General features: G+C 38.9%; 1 protein-coding gene across 1 annotated transcript in view; it reads right to left on the bottom strand.

Annotated features, from left to right (window-relative positions):
• The window catches only part of COLEC12 (collectin subfamily member 12), an 846619-nt gene extending 826271 nt beyond the window's left edge, over positions 1-20348 (bottom strand). Inside the window, exon 1 of the mRNA XM_044065237.1 lies at positions 19781-20348. Coding sequence (XP_043921172.1) covers positions 19781-19787 — 7 coding nt within the window. The 5' untranslated portion in view covers positions 19788-20348. The remainder of the gene's footprint in view (positions 1-19780) is intronic.
• Positions 20349-21254: the final 906 nt, after the last annotated feature.

Here is a 21254-nt window from a genome sequence, read left to right as displayed (position 1 = left end):
CTAAGTTCAAATCCAGTGGTGTGAGATCTGGGAACACAGGTAGATAGCAATCTGAACTTCGACCACCAAGTTTTCACAGTGGGAAGGGAAGCCTTTTGCATTGTGTATTTCATAAGTAAGGGCATCACATCCAGGTCTAAGGATGTTATAACTCCACTGTACTCGACCCTCATCAGACCATTAATAGAGTACAATGCTCCCTTCTGCATGTACCTCACCAGACACCTGCAGCAGCTAGAGAGATGACAGCAAAAAACAGAGTGCATCAGAACCACGAGCAGTAATTAATCTGTTTACTCTGCTAGTAAAAACATTTGCAGTAAAACTGCTTCCTCAGGCATGAAATGGCAGAATAAAAAACACGTAAAAAGCTCATCCTTATATAATACAACAAAAGCAGATAGCACAAGTCACATGATCAATTAAACCATTATACAGCTGGAGAGACCACAGAGGTTTCTCACCAAGAAAATACAGGGACTCCAAACCACAACTTTTATGGACAGACTGAAAGCCCTGTCACTGTACTCTCTTTCACATAGGCCACTGAGATGCAACTTGTGCCTGTCCTACAGGGCAATCTCTGACCTGGAATTGATGGATATGCTCCACAGCTGCAAGTCAGATGGCACAAGGGTCACCCACTCTAGGGATATTAACCTAGCCTGTGACATTAATAGAACATGCTAGTGAAACAGATATATCTCACAGAGATTGCCACTGCTCTGGAATAAACTTTCAATTCATATGAAGCAGAGCTTCTCACTAACTCTATTGAAGTGCAAACTGGACAAATGGATAGGAGACCACAAATTCATCCTGAGGTGGCACCCATGTCCCTCATGGACAGGGGTAGTTGGTGTTTATTATAGAATCGCTCTGCAAATTACATCCATCTAACCAAGGCTTGTAGGGGTTCTAAGCCCACTAGCCTAGTAACCGCTTATGAACCTATGAATAGCCTAGTAAGTACCTATAAACCTATCAACAGGACCTGCCACTGTTTATGGCCAAATTTCAAAGCTAACAAAACTGTGTAGTCTTGAAGTCAAGCCTGCTAAACTGAAATACTTTATGAAAAAACAGTCACTTTCATTTACCTGTCCAGACAGCTCTGTCTGAATTAAATAAATAAGATCTTGGCATCTCGCACCCTTCCCAACAGAAAGTTCTGCTTTTAAATGCTATCATGTTTTGTGAACATTTCTTAAAACTCCCACACTTTAAAGGTTATATTCTTACAGCCATCCCTTCTGACTCCTTACTGTTCCTCAGCCAGACTGACTTGTACTAGATACTTTGTATTTTATTTGAAACAAAGCTATTTGAAAGTAGTTAAAAAAGGAAATTCCTTTTGACTTCTTTTCTGCTTTGCCTGGTGAGTATACCTTCAGGTTTTAAATGTATCACTTTTTTAAAAGGACTCTACTCCCCATCCTGGAAACATGCCATTAAAACGTCTTGTCAGGGATTTCACATCCTAAAGAGCTGAAACATTTTAGACCAACGTTGAATCTCTTATAGTACAAAAATCTTGAAAAGGTTGCTTAGCAATTAAGTTCTGGAGCATCTTGAAAAGCAAGGCCTAATGAGTCAAGTGCAAGCATGGCTTCTGAAAGGGATTCTATAATCTGGGTGACCTATTTGGATGGGGGGAAGGTTGGCATAATGATTAAGGTCTTTTTCACAGACCTAAGGTACAGGGTTTGATTCTGACCTCTAATTATTGACCAAGCTTGTAATAGTCTGCAGACTGATAGCCTAGTGTTTACCTATGAGACACAAATAAAATGTATACCATTATGGGGGAAGGACTCACTATTGTTACCTTTTTTGTGAATTTAAGCAGTGCATTTGCCCTAGTGCATCATGCTGTTTTTGAGTAGTCCTTAATATTTCATAGGAGAGCACTTTGATTCTTATCACTGAGATTAACTGCTGTGGCACTTGGCACAAGCCACAGGCAAAATGTCCTTATACCAGTTTATCCATCTGGTTAACATTATGTGACATGCATGATAATCAGATTATATTTCAGAGAAGAAATGTCCTCACTCGGAGTGATCATGGCAGGATTTCCCCAGAGGCTGGTTATGGGATGTCATCTCTTCTCCTTATATGTTTATCAATAATTTGTATGAGGATCTGAAAGGGCTATCGGCAACCCTTCATGCAGATGATGTTGTGCTGCTAACTCAGAGGCCCATTGTTACTGACGTTGAGAACATCCTTTAGATAGATTTTTACTTAATCTGGGGATTAGTTCAAGGACATTATTTTGATCATAAATTAAATACAATCTACCTACATGGAACAGAAAAAAAGCTGCCCAGAATTCTCAAAATTGCTTATCTCCTGACTATTCTATAGTAGAGGTACCATACCTGACATATATTGGGGTATACTTTGATTCAAGTTTTAATTTCACCTATTATACCAACTTTACAGCTTATGAAATACATAGACAATGAAATGTATCCTTTGGGACCACTTGTTTCCTTATGACAGAAGCAACAATATTTACTAGAAAGAACCAGTTAATCACAAGGTTTGAATCACACACCTTCATTATTGGTCAGGGGCTCACAGTCCAATAGAAAAGAGTTTCAAATTTGTTGGAGTAAAAAATGCAATTTTACTTCTCTCTCCCCCCACTGTTGAACAAAACACTGAATTTTCCTATCTAAAGTTAACTAGTTGCCTGTCCCAGAAAGAGATGTTAACCCTCTCTCTCTTCTCACTTTTATACTGCCTTATTTTTTTAAACAGCTGTCCCATACTTGCTGACTGCTTCCAAATATTCACTAAAACAGCTAACTATAACAAAACCAGGAAAGTGAAAAAGCCTTTTTTAAATTTATCTCAGTTTGGAATTTTCTTCTGCTTCACTTGAAAAACATAGCAAACTTTTTCAAAGAAATGCTACCTGCCTATCTAAAAGTTCAAGCAAAATATATCTGCTTTGGAGCAGCTAACTAGCTGGTTTAGCATCTTAGAAGACTAAACTGCTACTGTTCCTTATCAAATGTGGCCCTCTTCAGTTAAAAACTGCTGAATTACCACTGTGTTTTATCTGCCATACCATGTCAACTGTATATTAGTTTAGTGTATTGTAACAAGTTAATATATTTTATTTGTCATACTTGATATTGAACATGTTTGTACTGGGAATGACTTCTGAGTGCATTACTTGTGATACTCATGGTCTCAGTAAAAGTAAATATGATTTTGTTTCCTGGCTCTGTGGCAGAGATGTTTTGGCCTGAGTATACTCCACATAATAAAAGTTCAGTTAGAAGCCTGGGTGCTAGAGAAGCCATCCGAGGTGAATAGGAGAAACTGGCCAATGTTTGCTCACCCATCCTGGATGGGAGATGGCCTCACAGCAAGAGTTCTAAACTGAGAAAAGTCGAGAACTGCAGGATATTGGGGAGGTGTTTGCCTGCAAAGAGTGTCTGTGTTGTACAGAAGTACATATTCACAAAGGCCAGTATAACGGAAACAGAGACATGCTTTTTGGTCAACAAATGGGGGTGGGAGTTAAAAAAATCTCCCAAGCCACAGTAAATGAATGCCAGAATTCCCAGATTTCACCACCCTTTCTTGATGTCCAAGGACCCAAGAGAAAAAGCAATTAAAAGTTGCATTAAACATTCATATCACTGTTTTTCATGTCATTGGCCTAGGTCATAGTCAAAAAGGGTCCTCAGCCAGCCCACCTAGCACAATTAACATGTACATACCTACAAACACACACACGGTGAAAAATACTGAAAACACAAAATATGAAAAGCACTTTTGACTGAATGCTCCTTTTGATCGTGTTTGCAGCTAAGACTGTGCAAAAAAATGAATGACTGAAAAAGGTTACAGTGAAAAAGGTTACTGTGCCTGGTGTGTATGTATGAGTGTTTGTGGGTTTGGGTTAGGGTAAGGGTTAGGTAAGTGTGATAGATTTATCATTTTGCAGGTTTTGTGTTGCAAGTGTTCTGTGTCCTTTTGACTTGTCAATGTGTCCTTAACCCTAATTCTGATCATTATATTACATTACTAAAAGTCCTTTCCCTAACTGTACCACTACCAAAACAGGACTTCATCTGGATTTTGTAGCTGGTGTTTATGATATAATGTAGTTTTTAGTTGAACAGAAGTGTTCAATAGCCACAAACCTTCAGCGTTTGCTTCCATTTAAGAGAAATAGATGCCAAAAAGGAGTGAGCCTAGTACCAAGCCCTGGGGGACTCCACCAGTGACTGGCCATTTGGTGGAGGTAGCCTCACTTATTTTCACTTCCTTGGTCCTATCAGTGAGCCAGCTGGCTATCCAGCAGGTGGCAAAAGGGTTTATACCTAAATTAGTGAGCTTGTCTATAATGTCTGAGTGGGATGTTGCATCAAAAGCCTTGGCCAGATTGAGGTAAGCTGTGTGCACAATCATGCTTTCATCCAATGCTTTGGTAATCCTCTCAAAAAAGTCCAAAAATTTAATAGGCATGACCTTCCTTTAATAAAATCAAACTGTGATGGCTACAGCATTTGACAAAAAGGACATAAATTATAATTATGAATCATAAGAAAATGACAATTTCATTAAAGCTCTGGGGGCAATGGAAAAAAAAACAATGTATTTATTTTATTTATTGACATTTGATTACTGAGAAGTCAGACTGGGTGCATACAAATTGTCAGCAAAGGCCCAAAGAGAAAAGCTCCAAAGTATTACAGAAACTCTTTAATAAGAATAATAAGAATAAGAATTTTGCAGTCTTCAAAAATAATATGTAAACATCTATAATTTAAATAACTGTACCAAATTATACAAACATAATACAAAAAATGTACAGTTTAAATAATTATGCCAAATTAGACATAAGGACTTGATAAGGTACAGAGTTGGAAAATGTGATCCATTCTAAAATAATGCTTCATGAACTGTTGCTACATTCAGTTTACTTACTTACAGGTGACGTCTGACCTATAAGGCAATGTCTGATATTGTCTGACGATAAATCTTTGCCTAGAACATGGCACAGTGGAGCTAACTCCAGATGGGGAACATAATACTAAAAGTTAAATACCAGTAAAAAAAGTGACAGGAAACATTATCCAATATTTTTCTACAAAAATAATATCAACATGAAGTTTCAACAACCAAGCTATTGTAAGTTGATTGTCGTGTCTATGAACTTGTAAAGTTTTCATTAGTACATGTTACAGTGTTAAAATATCCTCATCCATATGTGTTCAATACTCTGACAAAATCATCTAGGTACTGGTATCAGGAAACTTTTATACTAAACTAAATAATACTGATTCTCATACAGAATTTTTTTTTTATTATTTTGCTCCCCCATCCAGGACTTTTCCAATGGCTCCTACACTTGATTGGCTCATTCATTCTGGCAGAATGGGGAAATTGGCATTCCTGGGTTAGCTAGAGCCTTATGACAATTTTATTCATGCCCAGGAATCCCCAGCAACGTCCTATTCCACAGCAAGAGTTAGTGGGTGGGAAGCAGGTCAACTTGCTGACCCAGAGGGTTGGACTACCCTCTCTGCTTGGGAGCACCCCCTCATCCCTTGTCAGCTTTTCTAAGCCCAGAGTTGCTGCCTCCCAAGTGAAAGCATGCCTCCACATGCCTCCACATGTGAATATGTCGTTGGTTGCACAGAGTAAATTAACAAATGCAGCACAGGGATGGCCAGCTCAGAACTCCATTAGGTGATCTCCTAGTGGTCCTTTAAGATGTCACCTATATGATGATCCAAAACCACCTCCCTAACCCTGAATGTGTGATCCAGCAGTGGCCACTCACTCTTCCATACTCTCTAACCAATTCCTAATGACACCAGATGCTAATCAAACTTTAATCACCTTTGGTATACTCTGGCCTTTCTCCCTCTACACAATAGTGCTGGCTTATTGTTGGCTCATTCTAGTACAGACTCTTGAGAACTCTGCCTTGTAGCTGATGTTGTTCACAGGATTAACTACAGATCCTGACTGAATACAATTTGTGAAATAACTACTGTTCACCCAACCATCTATATATGTGCATTTAGCAAAGTAAATTAGAGATTTTAATAGACTGTCATGAGTGACTCAAGTCAAATTCCATTGATAACACATTACCTGTTAAACAGTGTTCCAGGATACCAATAATATTACCAAACAAGTAAAGAAGATTTGATCATCCCCAAGCAATACATGTGATCTGCAGAGATATTCCAAATTCTGTGCTGTAGTTAACAACACAATGGAATTGTTGCCATTCAAGTCAGACGTTCTTTGAATCAGGAAAGTGCCCCTGAGTAGTGGGTACTGACTCACATCCACGTCTTTAAGGGTTGCCAGCAGGAGGAAAACAGATGCTAATGCCCTCTGATGTGTTGTGGTGATAGTGAGATGGTGTGTGGCACAAAATCATGTTTACAACATTGCTGAAAAGCACTTGAAGCACATAAAGTTTATCAAAACATTTTCAAAACATTTCTTAGCATGGAACATTAAACTTGACTGGTCTGCAATTTTCTACTTCCAAGTGGCACAATTTTTTAAATATTGTCATTACAGAAGCTACCAACCAGGATGTGGGAATGTTGTTTTCTTGTAAAAAAAATCTACAACAGGTTTTTATGAACATGAGTTAAGATGTTACTTGTATTTTTCTAAACAAATCAAGGCTATAATTCGGGATAAGTAAACAGGTATCGGGAACCTTCTTAATGTTTTAAGTAAAATTATCATCAAAAATAACTGGGCACCCATCTTTACAGAAGTATATTCTAAATATAAACCTATTTGTTTATTGAATACACACCAAAATATTTAAAAATATGTGCTACCAGGCAGGTCTCACTAAATGTAATGCCTGATTTCACCAACTCTAAGTTGCATGTAATGTAACCCATAGATGTGATCACAGATGAGTACAAAAACACATTTGGATTAATGTTAATACTAGTCTCCAGTTCATGTTCATAGTTAAATGTGAACGATTTGTTTTTCTATGGAAAGTTTTTTTTAATGTCACCTTAATATACCCAGTTTCAAGTAAATTAAACATGTTCAGTAAATCTGCCATCTATTTTTCCTTACAATGGGTTTAATAAAATTATAATTCCATCATATTGTGCAAGTAGACCTCTTAAAAATCTGAATTAGTTTCACAAAGATCAGAGGGATGACAGCACATTAATATGTTATAAAAAGTCATGGAAGTAGAGTTAAGGGATTAAGGAGCTGCTAATGAGTTGTTTCCTGTGGTCCAGTGGTATAAGGTTTGACTCCCCCAACCTCCATTGCCAAACTGTGTGACTCTGAGTAAGTCACTTAACCAGATACTGCTCCCAGGCTGAGTCAGAAAAAGGTCAATGAAGATCGGTGATCTATCCCAGAAAATAAACATAAATAAATAAAATGTTCCAAGCTTTTTCACCTAAATAACTTTTCCATTTCTCCAGTCATAATTCTCCTTACTCGCCACTATAACGTTCTTAAAGTATTTCTTAGATTTTTTTTTTAAACATTGTTTTTGCAGTTATTCAAATAAAGCTCCCTTCTAACCATGCCATGGCTGTAATTAGCTGAAGTGCCATATACTTGCACCTTATATATAAATTGATCTATTAACAAAAAGAGACCAATAGTGTTTTTATTGTAGTGGTTTTATAAATAACCTTTTGCAGATTTTGAGTTATAATAAATTCTAAAAAAAAAAAAACATGAAAACAGCCTTAAAAACCATATAACTTTATTAGGTCACAGCAAGTGCTTTCAACGCCCTGGAATTCTTCAGACAATCTGAATCTGCTGAAAAACTTTGGGAATCACTTCCCTCTTCCTTAAAAAAAAAAGTAACCAAAAACGGGTCTATATCAGAATCTTGAAAGCTGTCTTTCGCGAATACATGTTCATCGACACATAAAAGTTGAAGAACGAGAACAGCGAAGTACCAAAAAAGCGAAATGGAGAATGCCGAATTGATTTTCATGGCCAGCAGGATGATTGTGGGGATGAGGAAATGAATCCTTTTCTCCACTGTAGTGCGGTCTCAGAGTTGGTATATTTAAGTAGGAGGGGTTTGGGGGGTGCAGGGGGACTTGCCTCCCTTGCAAAAATGTTTGAAAAAGTGTTTTAGGTAAGGTTTGTACAGTTAGGTTTAACTTACGTGTATGGTGCTGTTACTTCTGGGAATGTGTTCTCCATTTCGCTTTTTTGGTACTTCGTTGTTCTCGTTCTTCGACATTTATGTGTTGATGCACATGTATTCGCGAAAGACAGCTTTCGCGATTATAATATAAACCCTTCAAAAACACATTCAATTCAGAATTACATTTTTAGAATCTCTTTTAAAAAATGCAAAGTTTACCTGCTTCCATACCCCAAATATTACCTAATCATTGCTTTCCAAAACCCTAACAAAATCTATAATTTCTTTAAATTATACACATTACATGTACATACCCTATAACTGGCCTATATTACTCTTTCTTTTCTTCTTCTACTGCATTGCTGTTTTGTAAATTCAATACGCAGTTTTTCCATAGCAGTTTGTAATCACTTCAGTATTCTGCACTATGGCATTCATCATATATGTGCAGCAACACATAGGGTCATAGGTTCACAGGTAGGTACTAGGCTATCTGCCCGAGGGCATTTATAAGCCTAGCCAGAGTGTGTCGGCTTTCACTGCCCGCTTGATTAATTAACTGATCCTCCGTCAAGCATAGCCAATGAAGTGATCCCAGGGGTGTATTTTCTGTTACCCATCCACTCGTCAAGGTTTCTCTTGAAGAGTGTTAGTGAGGTGCTCTGCCTGATGTAATTTGGAATCTTGTTCCAAAGCATGGGGAGTCTCTGTGACAGGAATCTATCCCTCCAGCATGTTCTATTTATTATTGTGGCAAGGTTTATTTCACTAGAGCACGTGGCTTGCAATGACTTGGATTTCTTTAGGTGGAGCATGTCCATTAATTCTGAGTTGGACATGGCTTTGTAAGTCAGGCAGAGATCACCTCTGAGTAAGCGATATGCCACTGAGTACAGAGTTTTTTCAGTCGGGTTGCATAGGACATATGTTTGAGGCCAGTAATCCTCTTGGTGAGGCACTTTTGCGGTCTTTCCAGATGTTGGAAGTGCCTTGTGAGGTACATCCCAAATGGGGCATTGTACTCTATGATGGGTCTAATGAGTGACGAGTAGAGGGGCACTTGAACCTCTTTATTTCTAGATGCGAACACTGTAGTAATTAAATGGGCCACATAGAAGGATTACCTAACTACTTTGGCAATATGATTGTCAAAGGAGAGATTACTATCTACCTGGGTCCCCAGATCTCTTATTACCTCTTCTGTATTAATGGGGCTGCCACCTATGTGGTAATTCATGGGTGTTTTGTTTTTCCCAAACAGGATGACTATGCATTTTTTGGCATTTAGCTTGAAGTCATGACTTTGACACCAGGTGTCTGTCTCAGTAAGGCCCTTTTGGAGGATATCCGTGTCAGCCGGAGAGTCAATTATGGCTCCCAGTTTGCAGTCATCGGCAAACTTGGTTAGCCATAATCCTCCTGTGTTTGCCTGTACTTTTGAGAAGTATATGCCGAACAGTAGGGGTCCCAGGACCGAGCCTTGTGGGACACCACTTGTGACTGGTTTAGAGTCGGACATGGAGCCCACTATTCTTACCGTGTGAGTTCTGCCTGTAAGCCAGTTGGCAACCCATCTCGTGACGTAGGGGTTTATGTTCAGGCTGGTGAGTTTTTCTGTAATACCCGAGTGGGGAATGGTGCTAAAAGTCTTGGCGAGGTCAAAGTAGGCTGTGTGAACCACCTTTCCCTTGTCTATGGCCTTGGTGACTGTCTCGAAGAAGTCAACCAGGTTTAGTAGGCATGATCTGCCCTTAACAAAGCCGAACTGGGTCGGGTCAAGTGTTTGAAGGTTCCCAATGTCTTTGTTAATGAGTTCCATGATGATGCTCTCCATAGCCTTGCAGACCAGGCTAGTCAGGCTTATGGGGGCGATAGTTACCAGGGTCAGTTGTGGCCCCTCATTTGTGGAGAGGAATAAGCATTGCTGTGTGCCATTCTATGGGCACGTAGCCTGTGGAGAGGCTGAGGCTGAACAGCGTGTTTAGGTGGGGGGTTAGTTCATTCTGTAGTTTGTGCAAGACGCAGCCTGGGACACCATCTGGTCCCATTGATGCTGTGTTTTTGGCTTTTGAAAGGGCTGTTTTTACCTGTGCATCTGTGATTTTTGGGACACTACACTTTTCCAGTATTGTTGTGGGCCCTTTTGGAGGTGAAAGGGGGGTGAAGTTTGCACTGAATCTATCTGCCAGGATGTTGGCAATATCAGTAGGTTCAGTATATTTTGTGCTATTTTGCACTAGTTCAGTGCATATCTGCGAATTGCCACTTAGATTTGTAACATAGCTAAAGAAGGCTTTGTGCTTATCTTTTGAATCCTTGGCTATTTTTCTTTCGAAGTTAGCCTTGGATGATTTCATGAGGGACCTTAGTTTCTTACTGATACTGATCAGGGATGTCTTTCCTTCTTGGGATTTTTTTTTTTCTGAACTAGTTTCCTCCTTCTATTGTATAGCCTGTTTATGGCAGGGGTCCACCAGACTGGTTTCCTTCTCTTAGAGGAGTGAGTCTTGGTTTTGCTAGGGATGGCATGATCCATGCATCCTTGCAGGTGCTCATAGAGTGCATTTGTAAAGGTTTCTGCATCTTGGGCAATGTTATCCTTTAGCGTGGGGGCTGTGAAACTTACCACCTTTGTCTCAAGTAAGGTGAAGTTTGCTTTAGAAAAGTTTTTTACTGTGGTTTCCTTAGTTGGGGGTGGTGGTGGGGTGTAGACATCCAGAGTGATTTCTTTACAGTCTGATCTAACCAGTGACGGGCTGCCTTCCGGTGTGGAACACCTGTCGACCATCCCAAAGCTAAGAACATACTACAAAGACTGAGTCTTCAATTCTATCATTGTACTAAACAAGAGTTTTTGTTTGGTGAAACCTAATGATAAACAGTTTATTTTGTCTTTATGTGAATTGTATAAACATAAATGTCAAAAGTACAAATGTTTAATATTTTTTCTCTTCACTGTATGTGCTGTATTACCTCTAAGCATGGTATGTGTTCACATTTCTGTACTCACCAAGTTGGCCTGCAAAGAGTCCAGTTGGATCAGTGGTCTATCCCATAAAACAAATTTAAATAAACAACTAAATAAATTCTTCAAAAGCTAAAAATGCAGAGTCTTTCACTACCAATAACTACAGACTCTGAAATGGATTCAAAGTCACTGAGATCCATTTTCTTGGCACTTTTAATGGACTGTAAACAGTACACAAATTGATCAACATGCATGCATGGTTCTATCCTTGTGAAAGAAGCAGTAACCCATTTATTCTATAGGGATATCTTGTAAATACCAAGTGTCAGAGATTGCTGAGCTATCTGTTTTTTCTTTTGCTAAAATGGCTTGCAACTCAGAATGTTTGCTATTATTTAAACCACTTGCAATACACAGCAATACCTGTACCAGAGAAACTGGGGGGGGGGGGGTTATGGTTATTAACCTCTCACTGTGAACTAATCCAAAAGGTTTGTAAGTTGTTAGTCACAGATAGTTATTCAGATTTCTTGTTCAGTAAACAATCTTCTCCTTAACCAAGTGCTATCCCTTCTTATCATGATGAATATGTCAATGAACAGCCTAGAAAATAAACGTATTTCAGCCACAATTTATCTTTACATTTTTGACCGAATTAAATATTGATTCTGTGTGTATTTACACATAACCTCAAGGGAGGAATCAAACACATCATCAGTTTGTAGCAAAGTAACTGCAAAATGTGACTTCATTTATTTGCTTCATCATTATGTTAATCCATTCCATATGTCCTGGAGTTGGCATCCATTTTACAAAGACAGTGTGATGCGCAAATGATTTATTCTGGAAAGACTTCATAAGACACCACTGATTTCCCAGAAATAATTTCTTAATACATAACCTATTTATCTTCTTTGCAAGTGATATATTTCTCAATATGCCCTTGAAAATACTAGCATCAGCTTCAAAGTCAAACATGCTTTCTACAAATCTTGAAGGGAAATTATTTCTGCTACTTAAGGCTATGCATTTATAGGATCATACAAATTACATGGCAAGTAAGTATGAAGACTGTGCATCTCGCCAAATACCGCCCTCATGATATACCACCTATTTCCAGAAGGGAAAACATGAAAGGTTGGTGATGAAATTGTGTGTACCCATCCAGTTATCAAGGTTAGCATTGAAAGAACAAAGGTTTTACTCTATTTAACATGCAAAGGCAATCTGTTCCAGAGTTGAAGGAACTGTTGCTTAATGCATCTATCTCGCCAAAAGTGTTTTATTTATAGGTTAGTAGAGGTTCAGATCCTTGGTTCTGGCGATTGCATACCTGTTCATACTATGAAATCATACAAAACTGGCATAATGCCAGGTATATATTTTCAAAAAGGGGGTTACAAGAGAGTATAGTGATATGGCTTCTAATTTATCTTTAAAGTTAACGATTTTTAGGTCAGTAATGATTTTATCAAGAACCTTCAGGGCTTATCTAGCTGAATGATATGTCAGTTTAGGAACAGGCTAAAAGGGGGCATTGTACTCAGTAACTGGTCCAATTAGGATAGAGTACATTTCTTTGAACAATAAGTATCCAAAGAACTACTGCTAGGAATTGTATAAATTCTTTTTGAATTACACTGCAGCATAGATATTAGATCAGCATCTTCTGTTAAGTCCTCTCCTTTAGAGTAAGCCCTCATTTGCATCCCCCAAGATTAATTAGCAGATCTGAGTTGCACCTCAGTAATGAATTAATATATGAAATTAACTTCTCTCATTATTATCCTCTTCTGTAATGAAGAACTTTCCCACATCAACGATAACCTTTGTGGTGCTATCATGCTCTTAACAGAGTCCTATATTACTAGTCACAGATATGTTTTCTGTTTGTTTCTCCATTGAACATAACCTACTTGTACCCTGTTAGCAGTGTAAAATGTGTTCAGATATCTACATCTAGCATAGATGTTTGAGTCTGTAAGGTTTGTAGTAAAACATTAGCCATGTTTCCCAAACTACTATCTTTCTGTATGAAACCATATTTTAAAATTCTGCCACAAATTATTTGTAAGACATTATGCAGAATGTGCTTGATTTTCAAGGAAATGTATTAACAACAGGAAAGCAAAAACTAAATCAATGGGCAATTTGAAGTCAACACGACAATATACAAAAATGCAACTTACGGATCATCCAGTTCATTACTAGGTAAGTGTCATTATTACTTACAAAAGTTATGTTAACATGATAAAAATGCTGTTTAAAACTAGTATTTGCAACTATAAATGTGAAACAGACCTTTGCCACCATAAAAACCTCGCAATACACCTGTACTTCCTTCTGAACCAAAAGTATACATACTGCAGACATAGAAAACAGCACTGATAAAAACATACATAAGCAAAGCCATTGGATTTGGTCCTCTCCACTTAGTGCCAAAGATCTTAGGAGCTCCATAAACCCACTTAATAACATGCTGTGGGCCATCAGAGAAGAGATTGGAAGGCTTTTTTCATAATGATGCTGAATAAGGGATGAAGTGTATTTGCCTCACTTCATTAAAAATGTCCCAAGGAAGGTTATTGCTCTTTTAACTTTTTAAACAACCATTATGCTCATTTGGCAAACTCATTCCCATAGTGCGATCACTGCTTCATCTATTTCTTTCACCAGACTTTGAAAAGACACGTGAAGACTCATGAGCCTGCAGAACAGGATGTTAATTAGTAGTTTTATACTCACAGAAATTAACAAAACAATGTTTCAAAGGGTGGTATTACAGTGACCCACATGGTCAAAATAGAATTTGATAAAGTTGTGTGATAATGGTTTTGACAAAACTTGTACAGTTCAGATGAACAGACTGAACAGATATGCATATGTAGGATTTTTACATGGGGGAAATTCCAGAATCCCATACACCTAGAGATTATGCCAAAGATGAAAGTCACTTTTTTATTCTCTGTCACTGGACTAGCTTTGGAGTTACCACCCTTGAAAAGATTGAGTCACTCCACTGGATTCAGGCACCTAAGTGGTATGCCAATTCACTGTGGGACTCGTGGAAGGGGACAAATGGCTGGATTGTAGTTTAGTTGTAGTGACATAGGGCTGCAGACATTTCCTTGTGGGTACAGGGAAGTTGCCAGAACCACACCTATAGGTGGTACAAGCATAAGCAAAGGTTGAAAGTATCTTCATGCCCCCAGGAGCACACAGGCACAAATGTCTGCAGTACAGGCAGAAGCATCCAGAACCCTGCTGGGCATAAATGTGCCACTATAAAATAACAGTAAAATAAGCAAAGCCTTTATTAATACAGCAGTGATAGTGATGTGTGTGTAGTGCTTGGTGTAGACTGCATGCATATATATAATCAAAACTGTAAAAAAGTGCTACAGCACATATGGAATCTTGCACATTGTTGCAATCACACTTGTGTTGTAGGATTTATTTAGGTGATGCTGCCTTACAATAGTAGCTTTTCTGCGGGGTGTTACTGGCATTCTCCTAAGCAGTGATTCCTTCTGGTTATCTTTCAGATGTTTTTCTTGTCCAGTCCAGTGGTACATCCAAGTAACATCTTCAGTTGCTGGTGCCATGTTTCCACCTGATTACATGTTTGTGGCAGATCCATGTCAGTTACATGGAACACCTTCCAGAACCTCACAGAATATAATGTTAGCAGTCATTTTGGTGCAGGAGAGTGGGATGCCGACTTTCTGGGATGGCCTCAAATGTAATGATGGTCCAGGACTGTTGATATTCCCCTAACAGAGTCAGGCAGGGTGGAAACAATCTCCAGAAATGTTGTTACTACATCCTCTATGTGTAGGAATGCCAGTGCAATCAGTTTGCAATTAGCAATGGAAAATGTGGTGCCTGTGCCATACAGTGCTGCACAGTGATGCAGCTGAAATGTGGGGCCTATGCCACACAGGGCTACACAGTGATGTAGCTGAAATATGGTGCCCATGCCATACAGGGCTACAAAGTGATGCAGCTGCTGCAGTTGCCACCAAACAATCTGGGAAAAATGGAACAAGCAGCCCTTTAGGATTGTCTTTGGAAATGTCTTCTGACTAGCACCCCAAATAGCTACCTTCTCAAAATCAGTCATGATGTAGTCAGGATGTAAGCTTTGTCCAAAATCTGAAGCCATCACCTTAAGGATATCCCAAATACTGGTATATGCTGTATTCATTTTTTAAGTCATTATGCAGTACACCAGGGATACAAGCCTAGTGTTACTGGGAGTGCCAATAGTTCTGTGCAGGGTGTACAACTGGCGGCAAACATCTGCATGGGCAGGGAATGTACCATCCCCAAGTAAGCAGTGATCTGAAGAGATCTTCCAAATGTTGTGCTGTAGTTCACAACACAATGGAATCTTTCCCATCTCTGTCAAACTTTGTTTGAATCAGGAAAGTGCTCCTGAGTAGTGAGTACTAACTCATAGCCACATCCTCAAGGGTTGCAAGCAGGAAGAGAATGGATGTTAATTCCCTCTGATGTATTGTGGTGATAGTGAGATGGTGTGTGGCACATCGTGGCATCTGTTGCAGAATGTTGTCATCTGCCTTTCCATGGACAGTCTGCATTATTTGAGTGGGCAGATCATTGTTCTGTTCCACACTCTGCTGTAGTTCTACTCACAGCACTGCTACCTGCACACTGGTGGTGTCTGGTCCATGTTGGTATGGCAATGACTTCTGTAGCTCTTCTCATTTTGTATGGAGTAGGGTACTAGCCTGGCCTGTACAGGCCTTTATTCTGTGCTCAATACATGCCCAGTATCATTTAGATAGTGTTTCACACTCTAAATAATAATGTAGTCCTCCAGCACTAGTACTGGCTTACCCCATTAGCTAGGCACAGTGAAATAACTACTGCCAACCTGTCCTGGTCTGTAGTACTCAGCATTATCGACAACAGCAATGGTACAGTGGATAATGCCAAAGACTACAGCATTACCCACTGTAGCAATGGTACTTGTCATGGGCTGCTCAGTATATATTGTCTAATTGGTCTGTAATTTGGCTACCTAAATGCCTCTGATGCCCAGTGTAGTTAATGCATGCCTATGTAGGGTTACTTCCTGTCCCACTTTGCGAGGGACAGTCCCTCTTTGGGCAGTTGTGTCCTGCGAAAAAAGTCAGAAAATGGCAAATGTCCTGACATTTTAGGACATAAATATTTCTAAGTTTTCTTTAATAGTTGCATAAATCAGTTATTTTTTATCTGAAATGCCTAAATGTTATATGAAATAGCATAAGCAACTCAAATGCTACAAGAATAAGCTTTTATTTTGGCAAAAAAGTTGTTATATATTTTGTCATGCAAAATCTGACATTTCTACAAAAAATGTCCCACTTTGGGTATTTGAAAAGGTGGCAACCCTATGCCTATGTAAACTATGAACTGTTCCACTTTGAGGCAGATAGTACCTGTAATAATCTGGTGTCTCCATATCTCTCAACTGTCCAGATTTTCTTAGAATGCCCAGATTTCTGCCTCATATTTGTGATCTGTCCTAATAAAATGTGTAGTTTTCAGGCAAATCACTGAGAAATGAAGTCAGTAAATAATGACAGACATTTGAATTTCAGAAAATGCATGCTAATGTAAAACCTGTTATTCTAGCACCTTTCAACGTTTATAAAATAAACAAAATCTGACCCTTATTTTAGGAATTTGTGCCCCATTATTTTCAGCTTTGTCCATTTTCTTGCATTAAGAGGTTGAGAGGCATGGGTGGCTGTAAAGCATCCCTTTTATCACAGTGAACTGTGCAGCCCACTGATGTGCTCCTGGCTGCTGCCTTGACAGCTATATTGTTGTTTTACCTAGGCACAACTTCAGGACAGGTAAAGTCTGTGATAGCCATTGCTGTGCTTTGCAGTCCGTGTACCTCTCTTCTGACAACTCCCCTTCTTGAACACTTTCCCCTTTAACTTCCTGCTTCATGTCCTGCCAATCAGATTCCATTCCCCAGTCTCACTTCCAGTTGAGCAATTTACTTAGGAAAGACTTATTGTATTGCTTCATTTTGGCATGTCTGTATGAATATTATTTTATTTATTCCTCTGTACATGAGAGGTGGGAATTTTTTAAATAGCATATACCACACTTCCTTACATGGGCAACGCTGAGTAATTCCTTAATCATAGATAGGTCATCCTGATTTAATTCTTTATTTAATTCACCTGCACCTGTTGCTTGCTACTGTATCTGGGAGAGGTATGCAGGTTTATGTCATGTTCACGTATGGTGTCTGTTTTCCTATGTAACTAAAGCTTACTACAGTTTTTTTTTTTGCAAGCAGTGTTGAAGGACAGATCTCTCATGTGGCATCCCTAAGTTCTACCTCCCATGCAGGGACATCTTTGGGTAGATATAACATAGCCCATGCCCTACTGCTTGTTGTTAAGTGTACTCACCATGAAGGCATTCCTAAAAGGCTTGTAGCACATAACATCTGGACTAGGGTGGCACAAATGGTAGGACTAAAGGCTACATACAGGGGGACATATTTTAAGTATTTGTCCAATACACTTATAATTTTTGTAGAATAATGGGTTTTGTTTTAGCATGTAATTTTTTATGATATTAAACTGAGGTCCCATCTGCTTGAGTTGGTGGCAGCTGAAGTGGATGTAAAAGATCCCATGGCACCTATAAAACAAGTAGGGGAAGTTCCCCAATGCCCTGGCCAAATTTCCCCATTGGTATAAATGCCACCTTGGGTCTCCCCTGAAAGGAGGCTACTAGCCTTGTGGGACTAACCCAGTCATCAAAGGATAAATAACTATGTGTGCAGACATATATATATATATATATATATATATATATATATATATATATATAGACACCTACACACACACACACACACACACACACACACACACACACACACACACACACACACACACACATACATAGATCCACACATTTATATATGTTATATACACAAATATATATATGCATGTCCAAATGTGCCAGTAAAATCACATTCTAGAATTCCTCCCACGTTAAACATGCTGCAATATATTCATGGCTCTCTGCAACATTGTAGTTTAAAACCTGAAATACATACTTTTCTTTCTATAGACAATATTATCCAGGCACATTTAACTAGGACAAATAATTGCATAATAATGTTGAGATCATCCATGACCAGGGATAGTATTCCTCCTAGGTATGAATACATGCCATTATCTTTTTTACTGAATCAAAATATGGTGCAGTAGTTCTTCACAGACTGCTGTATCCCATTCTCAAAATCTGTGCACTTTTATTTCTGGCCACCTCTTCCTCACCTTCCATTTCAGAGGACGGGAGACAATAGATAATGAAACCCAGGGGAGCATAAGAGACATCAAATGCATGCACAGATGTTCAGCAGATGTTATTTCTCTCGGATAAGTTTCATAACACTGCCATAACACTGTGATTGGTACACATTCTTTTTACGAGTCTCAGATGTACATCCAAACACTCAAGCCAGACCAAAAACTGGCAGACCTATCAGCAGTACAGACTGCTTTAGGGCAGACCTCGGCAGAGGAGTGTACATGGGGGTCTGTATGCAGAACATTTTCCAGGCACGTCAACAATGTTTCCTTACACATGCAACCTTCCTCCATAAGACTGAAGGCTTTCTTCCCTAGCCTTTTAAAATAGGTCATTCAGGACACAGTAAGGTGCTGTGTGATGTTAAGTAATTTACTGCTGTTAAAATTTTAATGTAAATTATTATACCCCTTCCTACTTCTTAATGCGTTAGTCTGCTGTTAGAACATCAAAGACTAGGATTACACCTCATGAGATTGGATAAAAGAGTTGTGGTTTCTCCTCAAAAACCAAAACCCACACCAGTTCTTTTTAAGATATGTTGTGCATCTGTTGATGCAAATTCCACAGAGCTGGTGCACATAAGACATCAGTGTTTTTATAATTTAGACAGGGTGTGGCAACCTTAAAAAAGATCAGGCTGACCTTCTAAATTAGTTTCACTTATGCCATGATGCTACAGTTAATTTTTTTTCATCTGCTGCCAATCTTCTTTACAAATAAGTTTGAAGATGTCACTAGAACAAGAAAAAAAATGCCAAGTAATTTCTCAAGCTTCCATTGCCATTTAATTGCTGCCAGATGTTTCACATCTGCATGGAATACATCCCATACTGCTGGCAAAAGATCGATTTAGTTCCAAAAATGAAATAATACATATATGTAGGTAGTCCAGCAGACAGTTTTATCAGAAAAAATACTTAACTTGCTTGTTTACTTAATTGTGAAAGTTTATGGCAGAGTTGCTGTATCACCAAGTTATCCCTGCCATGCCTAACAGCAGATAAAAAAAAAAAAAAAAACAAATGAAGGGTGCAAATCAAATGTTAGTGTCATACCATTAAGTCACAAGGAAAAAAACCAGTGTTACCTATAAGTTAGCAACAGTTCCACCAGTCCAGTCCACACACACACACACACACACACACACACACACACACACACACACACACACACCTATATAGATATGCTAACTTTTTATGTTACAAAAGTAACTGTGGCACGAATATCTACGCTCCTTTTATTAAAATGCAATAAACCGTCAAGCTATAAATTGTGGTTTTACAGTGGTTATCATCACTTACCCTTCATTTTGTTAGTGCAACTAAACCAAAAGTAGAAACGATGTACCCAGGAAGGCTTCTGTCCTTACTGGTAGACGATTTAACTTTTTAATGCCTTATTCAGGCTTCCTTCGTATTCGGTTATTTAAACATCTTTCTTTATTCAGTATTTCAAGAGAAGGTTTAATTTTATTTAAAAATAAGTTGTATATACTAGAGAAGTACGTTTTCAGACTCGGACAGCAGTGCTGTTCTAGTTTAAATCCTGAGGATGTAGAGAGGATCTCTGCACAGCGAACACCTCCTCCTCCTGCTGCTGAAGAAGTCAGAAAACAGAGGCAAGTTCTGGGCAAGAACGTTCTTAGTCTGCAAGTTTCAGCCAAAGCACACAAAAAAATAGACGAATTCACGAATCTTCAACCTCTGCCTCCAGGCACGTGGTTTCTACATCTGTCTGGTCCCCCTTTTAGCTCTCCTGGCTACTTGCTGTTTCCAAAACTGAAAGGTGAAATCTTGCTGCTGACTGACGGGTCCGAGTCTCCTCCTCCTCTTGAGAGCTGCTGGACTGAGCTGAAGTGGAATACTGGGGTAGGCTGCCTGCTGCGTGCTGATGCTGGCAAAGCACTATTACTGCTAACGCAAGGGGGTCAATCTGTGATTCATTAGGTACTTCAAAGAGCCCAAAAGTTACGCCGTACTGAAACTTTTTTTAGCTGTTAAATCAAAGCACTTGTGTGGGTCAGAGAGACGTCAGTTATAAATGCACAAGTACTATACAGGTTTATGCTTAGTTAGAAACTATTAATGAGGGTCTGAAAACGGGTAGTTATCAAATTACACTGTGTAGAAAATATGCTAGCATTAACTGGTAACCTTTGCATTTGCTTTACTATGCTGACTATACACGAATGGATTGGGCTGAATCTGATTTTAACATACCTCTCAACTGTCCAGAGTTTTGCCTCATTTATATATTTTGGTCTGTTCTTCATAAAATTTGTGGTTTTCTGGTAAATCACTGGGGTGATCGGAGGACTGAAGTCACTAAATAATGATATACATTTGAGTTTCAGACTTCATATCCTTCAGAAAGTGTATGCTTAAACAAGCTCTGATACTCTAGCAACTTAGGAGGCATACAGCCCGGACAAGCTTAATGCATCACTTACCTACAGTTTGATTTACGTTATTAAAACGCTAGTGCAATGCCCACAACCAACATACTCTACTAAGCTTAAGGCATAACTTGTGCATTTGTGTATTTTGCTTAGGTAGGAAGCTCTGTGACAGAAGTATCCAGAAAGATAACTGTGAAGCTATGATAGTGAGCAAGACTTACACTCATGCCTAAACTTTACCAAGCCATCACTGTGTGGTAGTCCATTATAAGATTATTACTGCTCTACAGAGTGCACCTTAATCTATAAAGCGACTGCAAAGTACTTTTCCAGTTTGAAAACAGTACTTGTGCATTGTTTAGTAGAACCTGTATTCA

This window comes from Protopterus annectens, chromosome 3.part0 (genome assembly GCF_019279795.1).
Source record: "Protopterus annectens isolate FY-2018-M chromosome 3.part0, PAN1.0, whole genome shotgun sequence".
Taxonomy (NCBI): Eukaryota; Metazoa; Chordata; order Ceratodontiformes; family Protopteridae; genus Protopterus; species Protopterus annectens.
This window is presented reverse-complemented; position numbering and strand designations above follow the sequence as displayed.